Source organism: Leptodactylus fuscus, chromosome 9, assembly GCF_031893055.1.
Source record: "Leptodactylus fuscus isolate aLepFus1 chromosome 9, aLepFus1.hap2, whole genome shotgun sequence".
Classification (NCBI taxonomy): Eukaryota; Metazoa; Chordata; class Amphibia; order Anura; family Leptodactylidae; genus Leptodactylus; species Leptodactylus fuscus.
The window spans coordinates 51,949,940-51,965,549 of NC_134273.1; the positions used below are offsets into that span (position 1 = coordinate 51,949,940).

The 15,610-nt window shown below is 41.9% G+C and overlaps 1 protein-coding gene across 1 annotated transcript in view; it reads left to right on the top strand.

Moving 5' to 3' along the window:
* OLFML2B (olfactomedin like 2B) overlaps positions 1–15,610 on the top strand; it is an 84,553-nt gene that overhangs the window by 49,999 nt on the left and 18,944 nt on the right. Inside the window, exon 6 of the mRNA XM_075286697.1 lies at positions 3,480–3,995. Coding sequence (XP_075142798.1) covers positions 3,480–3,995 — 516 coding nt within the window. The remainder of the gene's footprint in view (positions 1–3,479; positions 3,996–15,610) is intronic.

Below are 15,610 nucleotides of genomic sequence, written 5' to 3' on the forward strand. Positions count from 1 at the left end.
CTGTGGTATATCCCTTCCTCGACCCCTTGCCCATTTCAAGAATCAGCTTCCTAGGAGGCACCCATCACCTAGCTTCAAAGCAGCTTTAGATATAAAGAGTTATATATTCTCTGTTAACATCATGATTTGACAGGTTCATACTCCTCCTATTGTTATAAATTAAAGATATAAAAACCTTGCTGCCTACAGTCAACACTAGAGGGAACTTCAGAGCTTACTACATATGGATCTTTAGTGGAAATTATACTTTAATTCTAGTGAGTGTTTACATTAACAATAATGTCTTACATTGTCCTATGTAAGCCGATGGCTGGTCAGGAAATGGAGGGGGTGTACATCTCACCCAGACTACTCAGGTGGGTGAGATGAGAAAACTCCAGGAATGTTTGTTCTCAGCAGACAACTTTCGTCTGCTGAGCATTTTGGTAAATGCTCAGTATTGGTCTGGATTTTTAGGAATGGCAGGTAGGTTGGTAGTGGGACCTGTCATTCCACCCCCCCTCCAGTCCACACTTTGGGAATGTTCCAGCAGCAACTCAGCTGCAGAGAGTCTGCTCATTAAAGGAACTTAAGAAGCCAGCTCCGGCAGCAGACTGGGGGCAGAGCTTAGGCTGGAGAGTGAAAGAGAGATGTCATATTTTTGGAGCTGTGTCCTGAATGACTCAACTGGCTTTTGGTTTCTGTGATTCTAGGTGAGGTCACCTATTCTATGTTTAGTTAGAGCCTAGCCGGGCAGGTATTTATTTTTGCATTGTTTCCTTTTGCTATTGCACTACCTTTTTGAGTTAAAATAAACTCCACCTTTGTTTTTGGACTAAAGAATCTGGACTTTTGTGGCTATGCCACCCCACCTAGCAACCTCAGACCCTGACACCTGTTTTAACTTGTCCTTTCCTGATACTTGAAAAAAATTAAATAAAAACAGATCAAAGATAAATGAATATTTTTGGCCTGCATGGGAATCTGTAGTTGTGTATCAGAAATATGTGGCACACAATACTAGAAAGATATATAATCTATAGTAGACCGAAAAGCAAAATGATATTGAATCTTAGAAGGAGTCTGTCAGCAGTAAATTGATTATAAATCTAATCCGAGAGCCTTGCAGGATTTTTCTCTCCATCGATTTGCAGCTGAATGTGGTGCATTGTCTCGTATGGAGATTCAGACGCTAGTGTGAACTTAGTGTTACTGCTAACAGACTCCCTTGAAGTGATACTTTAACTAGCTGACTGTGTAACTAATTTATGTAGCACAAAACAAATAAATGACGTCAATCTCTAGGTCTTAAAAAAAAAATAGAAAAACTTCAAGGCATGCATTATAAAAGGAAAAGTGACATCCTTCTTGACATCTCTCAAAATAAACTATTTATTTAACACCCACAACATTCAATGGAGTTTAGTAATGCTGGACTCTATCCAGTGCACTGATATCCTGCACAATGCAGGGAAAACAATCTAGATTTCTGCCAGCTGGATCTGTACTGACAACACAGGGAGCAGTGTATAAGGGTCAGGGAATCTGTTTAGCCCCAGCCATCCTTCATTGTAGAAATGTTTATTTTGGTTTACAAAATCATTATCCTAGTTAGGCTCCAGAGTTTACTAGTTTATGTACAGAGACCTGAGCGCTATTTCACCAAAGTGCACCGTGTACTAATAATTCTAAGCCATTACTAATTCTAAGTCATTACTAATAATCCTAAGTCATTAGATGCAGTTATTGACTATTGGCAAAATAAAAGTGTGAAGAATGTCTAATAGTCACCAGCCCATATTGTAAAGTGCTAATAGAAATAAGAGGCACTCTCAAAAACATGAAGTCAGATATTTGTATATAGAAGATCTGGCTACATGTCTGCCAAGTATTTGTAGCATCTGACTGTTATTTGGCACGATTTATTTTCCTTGTAAATATTTACATTTCGGGCTAATACGGAGAAGCCGATTTATGGAGAAGCTATTATGGATTGCAATAAAAATAAAGAAAGAGTGTTGTTCCTTATTGGGAGGGTCCAAGACCGCATGAGGGTTCAAAATATAAAATCCAAATTGCCTGAATAGTATGTTTTTGGTGGTTTTTGGCAAAGGTACACTGAAGAGATTTATCACATACTGTAGAAGTCAAAATGATGGATACAAGCAGCGGGGTCCCTACTGATCTTAAAAACTAGTTAGTTTTAATCCCAGTCCAATGTTATTTAGAAACTGTACGGCAGCATGGCTGCAGAGCTTAAAACTCCCTTACAGATTCCTCTAACTTTCATCTTAGAGATCAGGCACATTCTACATGAACTGCTCTGCCATAATTATGTGCAATTGTAGCTAAGGGGATATTGTCACTCCTTAGGGAGAGACCACCATATAGGTGTGTGGAGACTTATTAAGCCTTTAGCACTCCACTTTGCAAAGGATCATGGGAAGAATATGCAAATCTGTCTTCCCTGATGTCAGCTGCTGCCTCAGTATTGCAAACCTATAGAGGGCGCTCACTGGAATGTACAAGCCTGTCTTCCCTGATGTAGTTAGAGGCAGCAGCTGACTTCCTGATTACATCAGGGAAGACAGATTTACATATTCTTTCCATTATCAATTGTAGTTAGACAGTTCTTTCTATTCCCCCTTCTTGCAGTCATATATATAACCAAACCAAACAGTGAACTGAACATTCGGTGTTGTAGCTGCCTTCTGTTTTAGTTAAGCTAACAATGGAATGGCGAGTACCCCACTGGAAAACTTTTCTGCCCTAGACTACCACGGATATTGATATTTTCCTTTAACTGCAGTCCATCACCAGTTATCATATCTTTAATCCTGCCAGGAAAACTGATTCTAACCTTCCAAGAGTCCCACTAGGACTCTTATTAGTAACCTAATACATCATACTTTATGATCTGATAAAGGCGTCAGTCCAGCACTGAAAATCATTATCTTGCAATAAAGCCATATTCTTTCTTCAAGTTATTTGGCATGGCACAAAGTTCAAATTTTTCCAAGGTTGGATGTATTTTGAAATGATCCAATGAGAAGTTTTTTTCATGCAAATGGGCTATAAAAGTCTTCTTTAGGTCAGGGCCCTCCATAGTGTAAATGCAGCGATTTTACAGTACCTGCAAAGTAGATGGGATTCTGGCTAATTCTATCCACACGTTGCAGAAAAATATCTGCAACAGACCTGTTGTGATTTCAAAAACCGTTGTGTTATTGTAAATCGCAGCATGTCGATTATATGTACGGGAACGCTGGCATTTTCCGTATAGGTATAATTAAAGCAGAAAGTCCTCAGAGGAAAAAATCACAGACTTTTTGTGAAAAGTGATGTGGGAAAAACCGCAATATGTTTCCACTCGCTACATGGGGCCTGCGCCTTAAACAAGTATTCATTCATTGTTTTTTGCATTTTCTTATTGTTTAAGTATAGTATTTCTAAAGCAAAATGTAGTTAAACAGTATTCTCATTTTTTTCCATTTTGGCAGAAGATGATTCATACAGTGGAGATAATACCATTGACATGTTGATTGAAGATCAGCTCATAAAGCATGAATTCCAGCATGCCAGTACCACAGAGAATCTCACTCCAACAAAAGAACCATTGACCTCAAATTATATTACACATACAAACCTTTCCGATTTGTCTAATACGGAGAATTCTACAGAATCTGCTGAGAACTTGGTAGACACTGCCACAGTATCAAGACTCATGGAACAAACCAGTTCTTTGCAACAAATTACTATAGAACACACTGAAGTAGTACAGAGTACGACCGAAGAGGCTGAAACTACTACTGTACTCACAACACGGTCTACAGAATCCCCAGTAGTCATCCAAACTCCTCAACCAATCGTATCCAGTTCTGTTCACACAAGCACAGCAACTCCAGTGAGCTCATACGTTCCATCAACGGTCTCTAAACCTGGGAAGACTACTAAAATGATTAAAGTTAGCACCGATAGCAACAAAGAAGCGGAAGACGATCTCCAGAAAGTTATTGGTAAGGCTGAAATTCTTGATTTACAATTTGTCTTGTTTGAATTTGCTTTAAGGCTTTTCAGATCAAAATTTTTAATGCATTTTCGAAAATATTCAAAGCTGTTCATCCAACACGTCTCTCCAAACTGGAAATGTGAATATGTTACATATGTGTGATAAGCATCAATTGCTGGGATAACCTTTTCTTTTTTTGTAAAATACATAGAAATGATTAGAAGATTTCATATTTTTTATGTTTTTGAAATAGAATTTCAAATTTGCAAACCTCTTTAATGATAACTTACCTGAAACGTTCAGAAAATGCTGTGGTTTTCTCTAATAGTAGTATTTTCCTTTATTATATCCCCTAAAATATGCAGCTACTGTCCTCATTAGTTTTGATGTATCTAATATTGAAACTTGTGTTCCCCTTCTACTTGCCAGAATGGAGAACCACTACAAAGAGGGGTCCTAGCTCTGAGGACTCCACTATGCCCTTGCTCTGGACTTAAAAAAATAGTGTTGTTCTGCATAATTCTGGAAATGCTATATTTTCCAACAATCACCCTACTTTTTAACATTACTTACACCAGAAAAGTGATGCAAGTAAAAGCTGAAATCTGCTAAACTCCTAGTATTAGAGATGAGCGAGTACTATTTGAAACTCCTGTTTTGAATAGCACGCACCCATAGGAATGAATGGACGCACCCAGCACGCAGGGGTTAAGCGGCCGGCCGCCGGAAAAGTCTGCGTGCCGACCGCTTCCATTCATTCTTATGGGTGCGTGCTATTCCAAACGGCCGTTTCGAATAGTACTCGCTCATCTCTACCTAGTATGTTTTATGGCTCTTAATAATTTTGCAGATCCCATGCCTTCTCAGCTGATTTTAAGATTGGTCAGGTCAGGTTTAATAACCTGCTCTAGTATTTCTCAATGGGAATTGGTGCAGCAAGAATTCTGAGTTCATCACAAATAATTAACATTTTCACCCGTAAGAAAACATTGGACTTCTAGCCTAACTTTCGATATACCAGAATGTTCCTTTCTGCATTTGGCAGCAATGGCTCATCATGTACTTTGATTGTTCAAATGACTCATCATTGAGGAAGGTCTTACAGGGACCGAAACTTATGTACAGGCGACTAACCTATGAAGTAACTTGACATTTATGATATTCTGTGCCATATTTCCATGTGGATCATTTTCATTTGTTAATAAATACTAATATGCAAGATAAAAGAACTGTTGTGTGATGCTAGAGCTACCACCACTGCCACCACTGTGACCTGGTCCATCACATTCTACTAGACCACACCATTAGTACCACAGTGTTGGCATAAAAAAAAAAAAAATGTTATATTGAAAAAGTTCCACTCGAGTTTCAATGCCAATATCATTTCGGTTTCACATCTGTTCCCATGAAAGGGAAATGTTTGTTTCGGAAAGCACTTCTTTATCACTTTTCATCCTAGGCAAACAACCACAAATATATCTCCAAAATAACAAGTCATAGTGCTTACAAGTTATCAAAATGGGCCAATTTTTGTATTGCACTATAACCTTGTGTGTATAAAAAACATGGGCAAGCACTTTTCCCCCAAAAAACTGTAGTTTTTTTTGAGTATTTTTAATGTTAAAATGTATAAAAGCAAGTGTCATCAGTGTATGGTTAAACTTGGAGTTTGTATCTACAGCTAACCATCCCTTCTTCCATAGACATATCATTAGAGATGAGCGAACACTATTCGAAACAGCCGTTTTGAATAGCACGCTCCCATAGAAATGAATGGAAGCGGCCGGAACGCAGACTTTGCTGGCAGCCGGCCGCTTAACCCCCAGCGTACCGGCTACGTCCACTCATTTCTATGGGAGCGTGCTATTCGAAACGGCTGTTTCGAATATTGTTCGCTCATCTCTACATATCATACATGTCACTTTTACTGTGAAATATCTTCAGCTGTGTTTGCTTTAGGCCTGGTTCACATCTGCATTCGGTATTCCATTTGGGGAGTCCACTTGGGGAAACCAAATTGTAGACTCTAATGGGGTCCATGTGTTTTCCATGCAGTGTCCACAGGAATCATGCGGAGAGAAAAGTACTTCAATGATGATAGTACTTCATGATTCGTGCGGACACCGTGCAAAAAATACATGGACCCCATTATACTCTATGGGGTCCATGTGGTTTAATTGCTTACCGCTTTTTAATGCGTTCAGTATTCCTTCCGGGATGGGGGGTCTCCAAGCGGACTCCCTGAATGGAATACTGAACGCAGATGTGAACCAGGCCTTAGAGCTAGAAAATAGATAGGTTATAAGGTGCCTTAACAGTGTCATACATTAGGTGTTAAGCCAATTTCAGCTGTGGTTCATACTGAACTTATTCAACCCAAAACTAATCATTGGTCTGAACCATCTAAACCTGAAACAAATCTTGAGAGGATCACAATCTCTAGTAGCAATGTGTTTTTCCCATTGTTCGTTAATATATTACAAAACCATGCTACTATTTTGATATTTCTAATTTTCTTTCATTTGAAATGTGATATTGTTTGGATTCCCGAATAGAAACGATCAAATTGTTTAGAAGTTTAAATTAGTTGCAAATTTCCCATAAGGTTTAGATTCCAGTGAATTATAAACTTTTGAAATTCATTTCAGATAAGTCATTCATAATGATGGCCACCATTTTACAGACCAGAAGGAAGCAGAGAAGGATCACATGGCCTCCGCAGAGGGTTTCTCCATAATTCCTTGCTGGAAACCTGTCTTTAGCACAGCCACTGACATAATAATTGGGGTTGTAGGGGTAACATTTATGATCATTCCATGGCCCCCCCACTCTACTGCTGCATTGAATTGTATAAGTACCTTCTCCTTACATAGCACTGACATGGCAAACATCAGCTTATGTCTTTTATCTCCTTCCAAATACTCTGTCTCCTACTCACTGCAGTACCATAGTGTAGGAAACAAGGGTGTCGAGAAGAGAATAGAACACACATGCTGTGTCAGTGCTGTGTAGGAAAAAGATAATTACACAATTCATTACAGCAGACAGTGTTAGTTTTTATGCTAGATGAAATTGACCACAAGTTAAAATTTTTGTGACATGCATTGCTCAGTTTTGGAATACAAGGCCACCAAAAATTGATGATTTATAGCAGTAGTTCTCAACATGAAGTATGAGTACCCCCAGGGGTATACCCTGCTATCCCCATGTGTATGTGCCATGGTGAAAGCCACAACCCACCCCCTGCCAAGGATGAAAGCATCGTCCTTACTTTACAAGTGCAATGAACGCTTCCATAAGTACTGATTGGAGGGAGCAACTGGTAAGCCGTGTTCAGTACTCTCTACTCTGCTCTCCACTTCCTCTCTTGTTCGGGGCCTGCTGTGACATCAGCACTCAGCACCCAAAGCTGAGAGAAAGTGGGAAGCACTGTGGGGGGTCAGCATATTACATGGAGGGCAGCATGAGGAATTTTTATTACATGCAGGGAACTGTGGGGACCATTATAACACATCGGTTATATTACACATGGAGGCTAGGTTTGAGCAATCGGGATCGGGAAAGATCGGATCATGATCGACGATCGGGATCCAGATCGGCTGGAAAATGATCGAAAATCGGATTTTAAAAACGATCCTGAAATCTCCTGAAATCTCAAGATCGATTCAACCCCAATGGAGGCACTACAGATCCATTTTATTGCATATTGCATTTAACTGTTGGTGGAGGCTCCAAATGAAGCCTCATTTTGTTAACATTTATAAATGATCACTTTGGGGGTACTTGAATGGAACATTTTCGCACTAGGAGGTACTTCGCTTCAAAAAGGTGTGAAGCATTGTTGTGGAGCATACGCAATATATGCAAGTCTGTAATTATGGTAATACTCAATATGTATAGGGTTTTTATTATATTCATAGTTTTGTGCATCCAAAAAACCCTTTTTTTAAATCCCTTGCCAACATTTCCTGTAATATTACAGTAGATGTTGGCTCTTCAAATGCCGCACCTGCTCAAAAGCAGACTGAATGGCATAACCAATAGGACGCCACTGCTTTGCACTTTGGTGGGCATTTGCTTGTTTTAAGCCCCCCCCCAATCCCTATTCTGGCCCCTACCCCTCCTACTGGAACAGTCTACAGCAGGGGTCCTCAAACTTTTCAAACACGGGGCCAGTTCACTCTCAGGTGGCAAAAAGGCTAGGTTCACCCCTGCTCCTCAGTATGCCCCGACCCCACAGTATTATATACTCCTCAGTACCCCCCACTGTATTATATACTCCTCAGTACCCCCACACACTGTATTGAATACTCCTCAGTACCCCCACACACACTGTATTATATACTCCTCAGTACCCCCCACTGTATTATATACTCCTCAGTACCCCCACTATATTATATACTCCTCCGTAATCCCACCACTGTATTATATGCTCATCATTTCCCCCCCACCCACTGTATTATATACTCCTCAGTACCCCCCCACTATATTATATGCTCATCAGTACCCTCCCCCCACTGTATTATATGCTCCTCAGTACACCCCCCTACCCCACAGTATTATATACTCCTCAGTACCCCCACTGTATTATATATTCCTCAGTAACCCCACCACTGTATTATATGCTCATCAGTACCCTCCCCCCACTGTATTATATACTCCTCAGTACCCCCCCACTATATTATATGCTCATCAGTACCCTCCCCCCACTGTATTATATGTTCATCAGTACCCCCCTGTATTATATGCTCATCAGTACCCCCCCACTATATTATATACTCATCAGTACCCTCCCCCCACTGTATTATATTCTCATCAGTACCCTCCCCCCCTGTATTATATGCTCATCACTAACCCCCTATATTATATGCTCATCAGTACCCCCCCTGTATTATATGCTCATCAGTACCCCCCCACTATATTATATACTCATCAGTACCCTCCCCCCACTGTATTATATTCTCATCAGTACCCTCCCCCCCTGCATTATATGCTCATCACTACCCCCCCTATATTATATGCTCATCAGTACCTCCCCACTGTATTATATGCTCATCAGTACCTTCCCCCCACTGTATTATATGCTCATTAGTACCCTCCCCCCACTGTATTATATGCTCATCAGTACCCTCCCCCCACTGTATTATATGCTCATCAGTACCCTCCCCCCTTGTATTATATGCTCATCACTACCCCCCCTATATTATATTCTCATCAGTACCCCCCACTATATTATATGCTCATTAGTACCCTCCCCCCACTGTATTATATGCTCATCAGTACCCTTCCCCCACTGTATTATATGCTCATCAGTAACCCCCCCTGTATTATATGCTCATCAGTACCCTCCCCCCACTGTATTATATGCTCATTAGTACCCTCCCCCCACTGTATTATATGCTGATGAGCATATAATACAGTGGAGGGAGGGTATTAATGAGCATATAATACAGTGGGGGGGGGGGGTACTGATGAGCATATAATACAGTGGGGGGAGTACCCTTCCCCCTCATCAGTACTCTCCCCCCCCTGTATTATATGCTCATTAGTACAATCACACCCACACTGTCATACTTACCCATGAAGAGCCGCCGCGGTGCGTCCTCCTTCTTCCAGACTGCAGGAGCGATGACGTCATCGCTCCTGCGTCAGGGGCAGAGGTCACTCTCTGCCATCAGTGTAGGCCGTGGTCGGGCGGCCCCTGACAGCTTTCAGTTGTATGTGCAAATGCACATACAACTGAAAGCGGCGATCCGCTCACTAACGGGGAATCGGATTCTCCGTTAGTGAGCGATCCAGGCGACAGCGCGGGCCACATGTGGCGGGCCGGATAAATGTCCTCGGCGGGCCGCATGTGGCCCGTGGGCCATAGTTTGAGGACCGCTGGTCTACAGTAATCATTCTTCTCTGTATATTTTCTTAAATAATCTAAGAGATTGTGGGGGCAATCAACTAACCCATCTACACAAGTTATCTGGCATAGATGGGGAGATATGTGACAAATCTTTAATGTACAGCCCTTTTCGAGTCAAACATGTGTTATATTGTTTGTTCTGTGCTCTGCTTGCAATTTTTGTGAATGTGGGTGGAACGGGATAGGAACAAGTGGGTGAACTGGGCATGGCCCACATATTTGCTATAACTCATGCCCGAAAACTGACATAAATTATACTTAAAATCTACCCCAATCCCTCTTAATAATTCCGGTGCATCTTGTATAAGTATACAGTTTGCAATGTCAATTCTAACTGTATGACAGCAGCTGTCTTATCAAAAGTATCTAGTCATCATACTGGAAGTTCCAGCAGAGACAGAGAGGCTTGTTATTCATAGCAGGTCAGAATGAACTCACATAAGCATATTGAAGAAAGTCAATATGTCATGAATTTTCAGATAGAAAGGACCAAATTAGATGAATTGTATATTATATATTTGTATATTGGGAGAATAGGCACGTAATGATAGAGATAAAAAAAAAAAACCCTAAACACTGGAATGTCATTTTAACTATTTCCATAGCTCTCAGAAAGGGCCAAATACTCTCATGCCCCATTAAAATGTACAAGGATTGAGGCTGTTGGAAACCAGCAAACACGGGTTACTGTGGAGGGGGTGTGAGAGTGAGTGGACATTGAGTACTCCATAACTTTGTGAAATGGTGTCAGTGGAACCACCTCAGGATTAATGCTGGGAAGACCAAGGAGATGGTGGTGGACTTTAGTAAACGGAGATACGTACCAAAACCAGTGGACATCCAAGGGACGGGCATTGAGATAGTCAAGACCTATAAGTACCTGGGTGTGCTCCTCACTAATAAGCTGGACTGGGCTGATCACCTGGAGGCGCTGCACAGAAAGGGCCACAGCAGACTCTACCTGCTCAGGAGGCTGAGGGCCTTTGAAATCCAGTGGACACTTCTCAAGCCCTTTTTCAACTCTGTAGTAGCATCAGCCATCTTCTCCGGGGTGGCCTGCTGGGGGAGTAGTATATCAACCAGGGACAGAAATAGACTTTACAGAGTGGTTAGAAAGGGCCAGCTCTGTCCTGGGGAGCCCCCTGGACCCAATACAGGTGGTGGGTGATAGAAGGATACTGTCTGTGGTGAGCTCCATGCTAGAGAACAACTCCCACCCTATGTATGAGACTGTGACAGCTCTGGGCAGTACTGTCAGTGACCGACTACTTCACCCCAAGTGTGAGAAGGAGCGCTATTGCAGGTTCTTCCTCCCAACCACGGTCAGGCTGTATAATCAACATCAGGCTAAGCGTAGAGCACTCCGTACAGAGAACTAAATGATCCTGACGTCTTTCTTTTTTTTTCTTAGTTACTATGACTCCTAGTATCTTTTCTATCTGCTATGAGCTTGTATATGTTCTTTCTTGAATCATACTGTATTATCCATGTTGCTGTAACACACTAAATTTCCCCATGGTGGGACTATTAAAGGAATATCTCTTACCTAAAAACACTGATGACAAATTGAGTGTGTGAATTTCTTGGTGGGTGTTCTCATTTATGTGAATAATTACAGGGCTGAACTACACAGTAAAATCTTTAGGTTTCATGTGGGTTCCTGTATAAATAAAGTTTACTGTTTCTGCTGATTAAAAATATTTGACAGTATAATACCGTCATAATGACATGATTGCCACTTGCATGGTGGGTTGTGGTCACAGCAATATTTCGGCAGTATTTTGCATCAGTAAAAGTAACCTTAACCCCTAAAGGATTCAGAGTAGATTGGTACACAACCACCTAAAAGGCCAGTTTTGGCTTTTAGGCTAAGAGCCCACATAGCGGGCTGCAGCAAAAAAGCTCAACACTTTCTGCTTCTGTTATAGCAATAGGGAAACTGCCAGGATTTCCATAAGTATAATTGACATGCTGCGTTTTCCTTAACCGTGACTGTTTTGGAAATCGCAGCATGTTTTTTTTCCTGCATTTTTACCATGCGGGGCCCCCGACCTTAGGACACTGAGATTTTAATTTATTTTTACTTTTAACATTCTGAGAGCCTTAGCTATTTTTTCATAGATTTAACATTTATTTTTCAATGGCATCAGTTTAGGATACCTATAATTTATTAACTTAACGCTTTTGCACCACTCATAGTACAGCATAATAAACATGCTACCTGTTTTCTTTGTGTTTGTACAATTGTCACAACACCTAACATAATTTTTTTTAAAAAATATTTTGATGATATTATACATTAAAAACACGTTTTTAATGTATTGCCCTGCGGCCGCGGCCTCTTCAGTCTCCTCTGCTTCCCGACATGCAAGCCTGGCCGTGCCACTGAACCCCCCCCCCCCCCCCCCCCGGGCCACACAAACCCATGTTGGGCGTGCCTGTTTTCTCATGTGGGACCCTCAAATACTTCCCTCCCATCCTCCCTGGCTCGGGGCCCCGGCCTGGACCCCCAATCCCCGTTAGCAACGCCGCCTTGCGTGTCTTTCTCCTCCCTTGAGCAGTTAGCAAACTCCTCCCCCATGACCCCCCACTATGCTCTGTGATGCCGTGCACCTCCTCGTCTCCCCAAAACCGCTCTCCCCCGAACTTGGCTCCTGCTTGACCGTATGGCCACCTAAACGCAGCTCCTGTGCCCCTTGGCTGGTCAGCCGGCCCTGTCCCCCGAATGCCCCGGTCTACTCACTCATTCGCTGCTGCCACGCCACTTGAGGGGTGCCGTAGTGCCTGGCCACACGTCCGGCTCGGTCCTGAGCTGCGAAGTAGGAGGCAGTGAGTGAGGGGCACTGACTGTCTCCAGCTGCTACAGTTGTGATGTTCCACAAAGTTGAGCCGGGCCGGCCTGCGCTGTGTCGGAGCTGCGAACAGCCGCCATGTTCTGCGCCTCGCAGACTCTCCGGCGGCCACGCCCACTGAAGCCAGCTAATGTATGGTGGAGGGCAGTTCGGCCATCGGGACGCCCCTACACCAGCACACACCTATCACAGCACAGGGGACAGAGCGTGCATGATGTCATCCCAGGTCCTGCAGCAGACCCGGGGAAAGACTTTGGCCGGTACTGAGTGTGTTTTCGGGGGATGGAACCAGATGAAAAGTACCCTATCTTTCCTTCCTGGGGAACAGCTAGTTATCTGCCAAATCTCAGCCAAATACGGGCCACCGTTTGGCTGTGATTGAGGAACAAACATCCAAACACACAAACCCACATTTTTAACTAAGCACATACTTGCATAGTCTTTAGAAAGGCTATTCCACACCTACCTTTTGTATTTAAATCGCCTCAGTAATTTTTGAATGAGCCCGTTTTATTCATATGGTAATTAGCTTCCATTGTGCACGATGGAAGTCTCATTATGCACCCTCTGTTATTCTCTCCTATGTGTATGTACAACACAGGCTGCTGCTGCTGAACTATCTCCCTGCTCGCACACACACATAGGAGAGAATAGCAGAGAGGGTGAACGATGAAAACTTCCTGTGCTCGCTGGAGCCTAATTATCATATGAATAAAAACGAGCTCATTCAAAAACTACTTATTTGATTAGCATACAAAAGGTACGTGTGGAATGTCCTTTCTAAACACTATGCAAGTATGTGCTTAGTTAAAAATGACTTTTCCCAATGATAAAGCCCCTTTAAGGGAACCATTATTTCTGTCCAGGCCTGTTTCATGAGTTTAGTTGAATTCAGTTGACGCATGGTTGCAAAGTAATGTCTGACTTTCATTTGTTCATTTTCATTGAATTTTCATTTATTATTACTTTTATCAGATTGAAGTTATTTCTGTGACCATTGTGCGTTTTTCTTAGATTAAACGAGGGGTACCAACAATTTTGTCCACGTGTGTATCTATGGCATGATACACAAATGTGCTACTTGCCATGCCGCACATTGATGACATGGTATGGGAAGAGGTTAAAGGGAATTTTACACATTGCTGACAATAATAGGGAGTAAATGTCTGATCACTGGAGGTCCAACTGCTTGGAGTTTTTTTTCTCATTATACATTTTGCAGCACGTTATCCTGTTTTTTTGCGGACAAGCTATTGTTTTTATTGGTACCATTTTGTGGATGTGTTGTTACCAAGTATATATAGTTTATTGTTGGGTTTTTTTATGTTATTTTCTATCAACCTTACTGTAGGCCCCTGTAAAAATCTGATCTTGATAACTTAAGCACATTACAAATGTTTGTCATTGTTATTACTTGAACAGCTTTCTTCCTTTTCTTGGCCAGCTATTGGAGATACTCTTAAGATTCCTTTATCTTTTCCTGCTCTGATTTTGTCTGGTGTCATCTGAGGGTCATGAAGCTTTGTTTATGCTGGGGCCACACGGGGCATAAACACCGTTTTTCGTTTTACACTCCCTGCAAAGTGATTGGGATTGTAGTGAATTCCAGCCACATATTGTGGGAAAATATGTGCAGCAGAAACGCTGTGAATTCCAAACTCATTGCGGTTTTGGAAATCACAGCATGTCAGTTATACCTATGGAAACGTTGACAGTTTCACTATAAGTATAATGGAAGTCTGCAGAGGTTTCACTTTCTGCGAAAATGTTGCAGGAAAAACCGCAAAGTGTTTCTGCCGTGTTTTTTCCCCACATCATGGGGCCTTAACCTTAGACGAATTTGCAATGGGTGGATACACGTGCACGTTATTCATCAATAGCTTTTTCCCTGAAGTAGAGGAGCTTTGCCTGCTGCTGTCTGATCATGGTTGTCAGCGATTTACTGTATAGCCTGATGAGTCAGAGCCACCACGGCTGAGCACCACATGTGAATGTGCTCTCCAGTTGTGGAAAACTAGAGGAGTCAGTCAGTGATTTTGCCTACCAGCTCTATAGCACCAGTTTTCATGTATTGCATAGGATTGTAAAGGGTCAAATCTGCAGTGATGCACAACCATTGTAGGGCCAGCCATATTTATGTGCAACCTGTACAGGCCAGCCAGCAGATTGTTAGCAGGGCATCAGCCAGGCATCCACCAGTGCCTCTCATCCAAGGAATAAAGGGTAGACCAGGTTTTGTTCTAACACGTCGTATTCTGTTAGTTATATAGCTGTGCCCAAGATGCCTGTCAGCAGCTTGTCCGTCTTTTCCTGTTGAAATACACATGAGCCCAGAGCAGATCTGAACATATTTTTGAGGGATCAGGGGAAATAACTGAATGTTGGTGAACATCCTATTACTGCTATGTTAAAGAAAGCCGTCCTGATTTGTCAGCATTTCCTGCTTCAAGTAGACAGACTGTCTCATCCTGATTGTGTTAATAATGATCTGCTACTTTTCCTATATCTTTTCATTTGTCTCAGGACAGGAATACGCTGCTCACATAGCAGTCATACTTCATTTGGAATGGATTCTGGGTAATAGATGTAATTCCAAGGTTGTGCTATACTGGTGCAGATTTACTAATACTGTCTACGCTTTCCACATTCTTGGCCTATGGCCACAAATGGTAAATTGCAATGAGAAAAAAATGCAGCAGAAACGCATCAGTAAAAATGCAGCAAAACCTTACATTTTCACTGTTTTTGCAATATGTTCCTTATTTTTGAGTCACCCTTTATAAGTTTATGGGAAAAAAATGCAATGTTTCTACAGGTAAAATTAACACTTTTTGATTTTAACATGTTTTTATAACA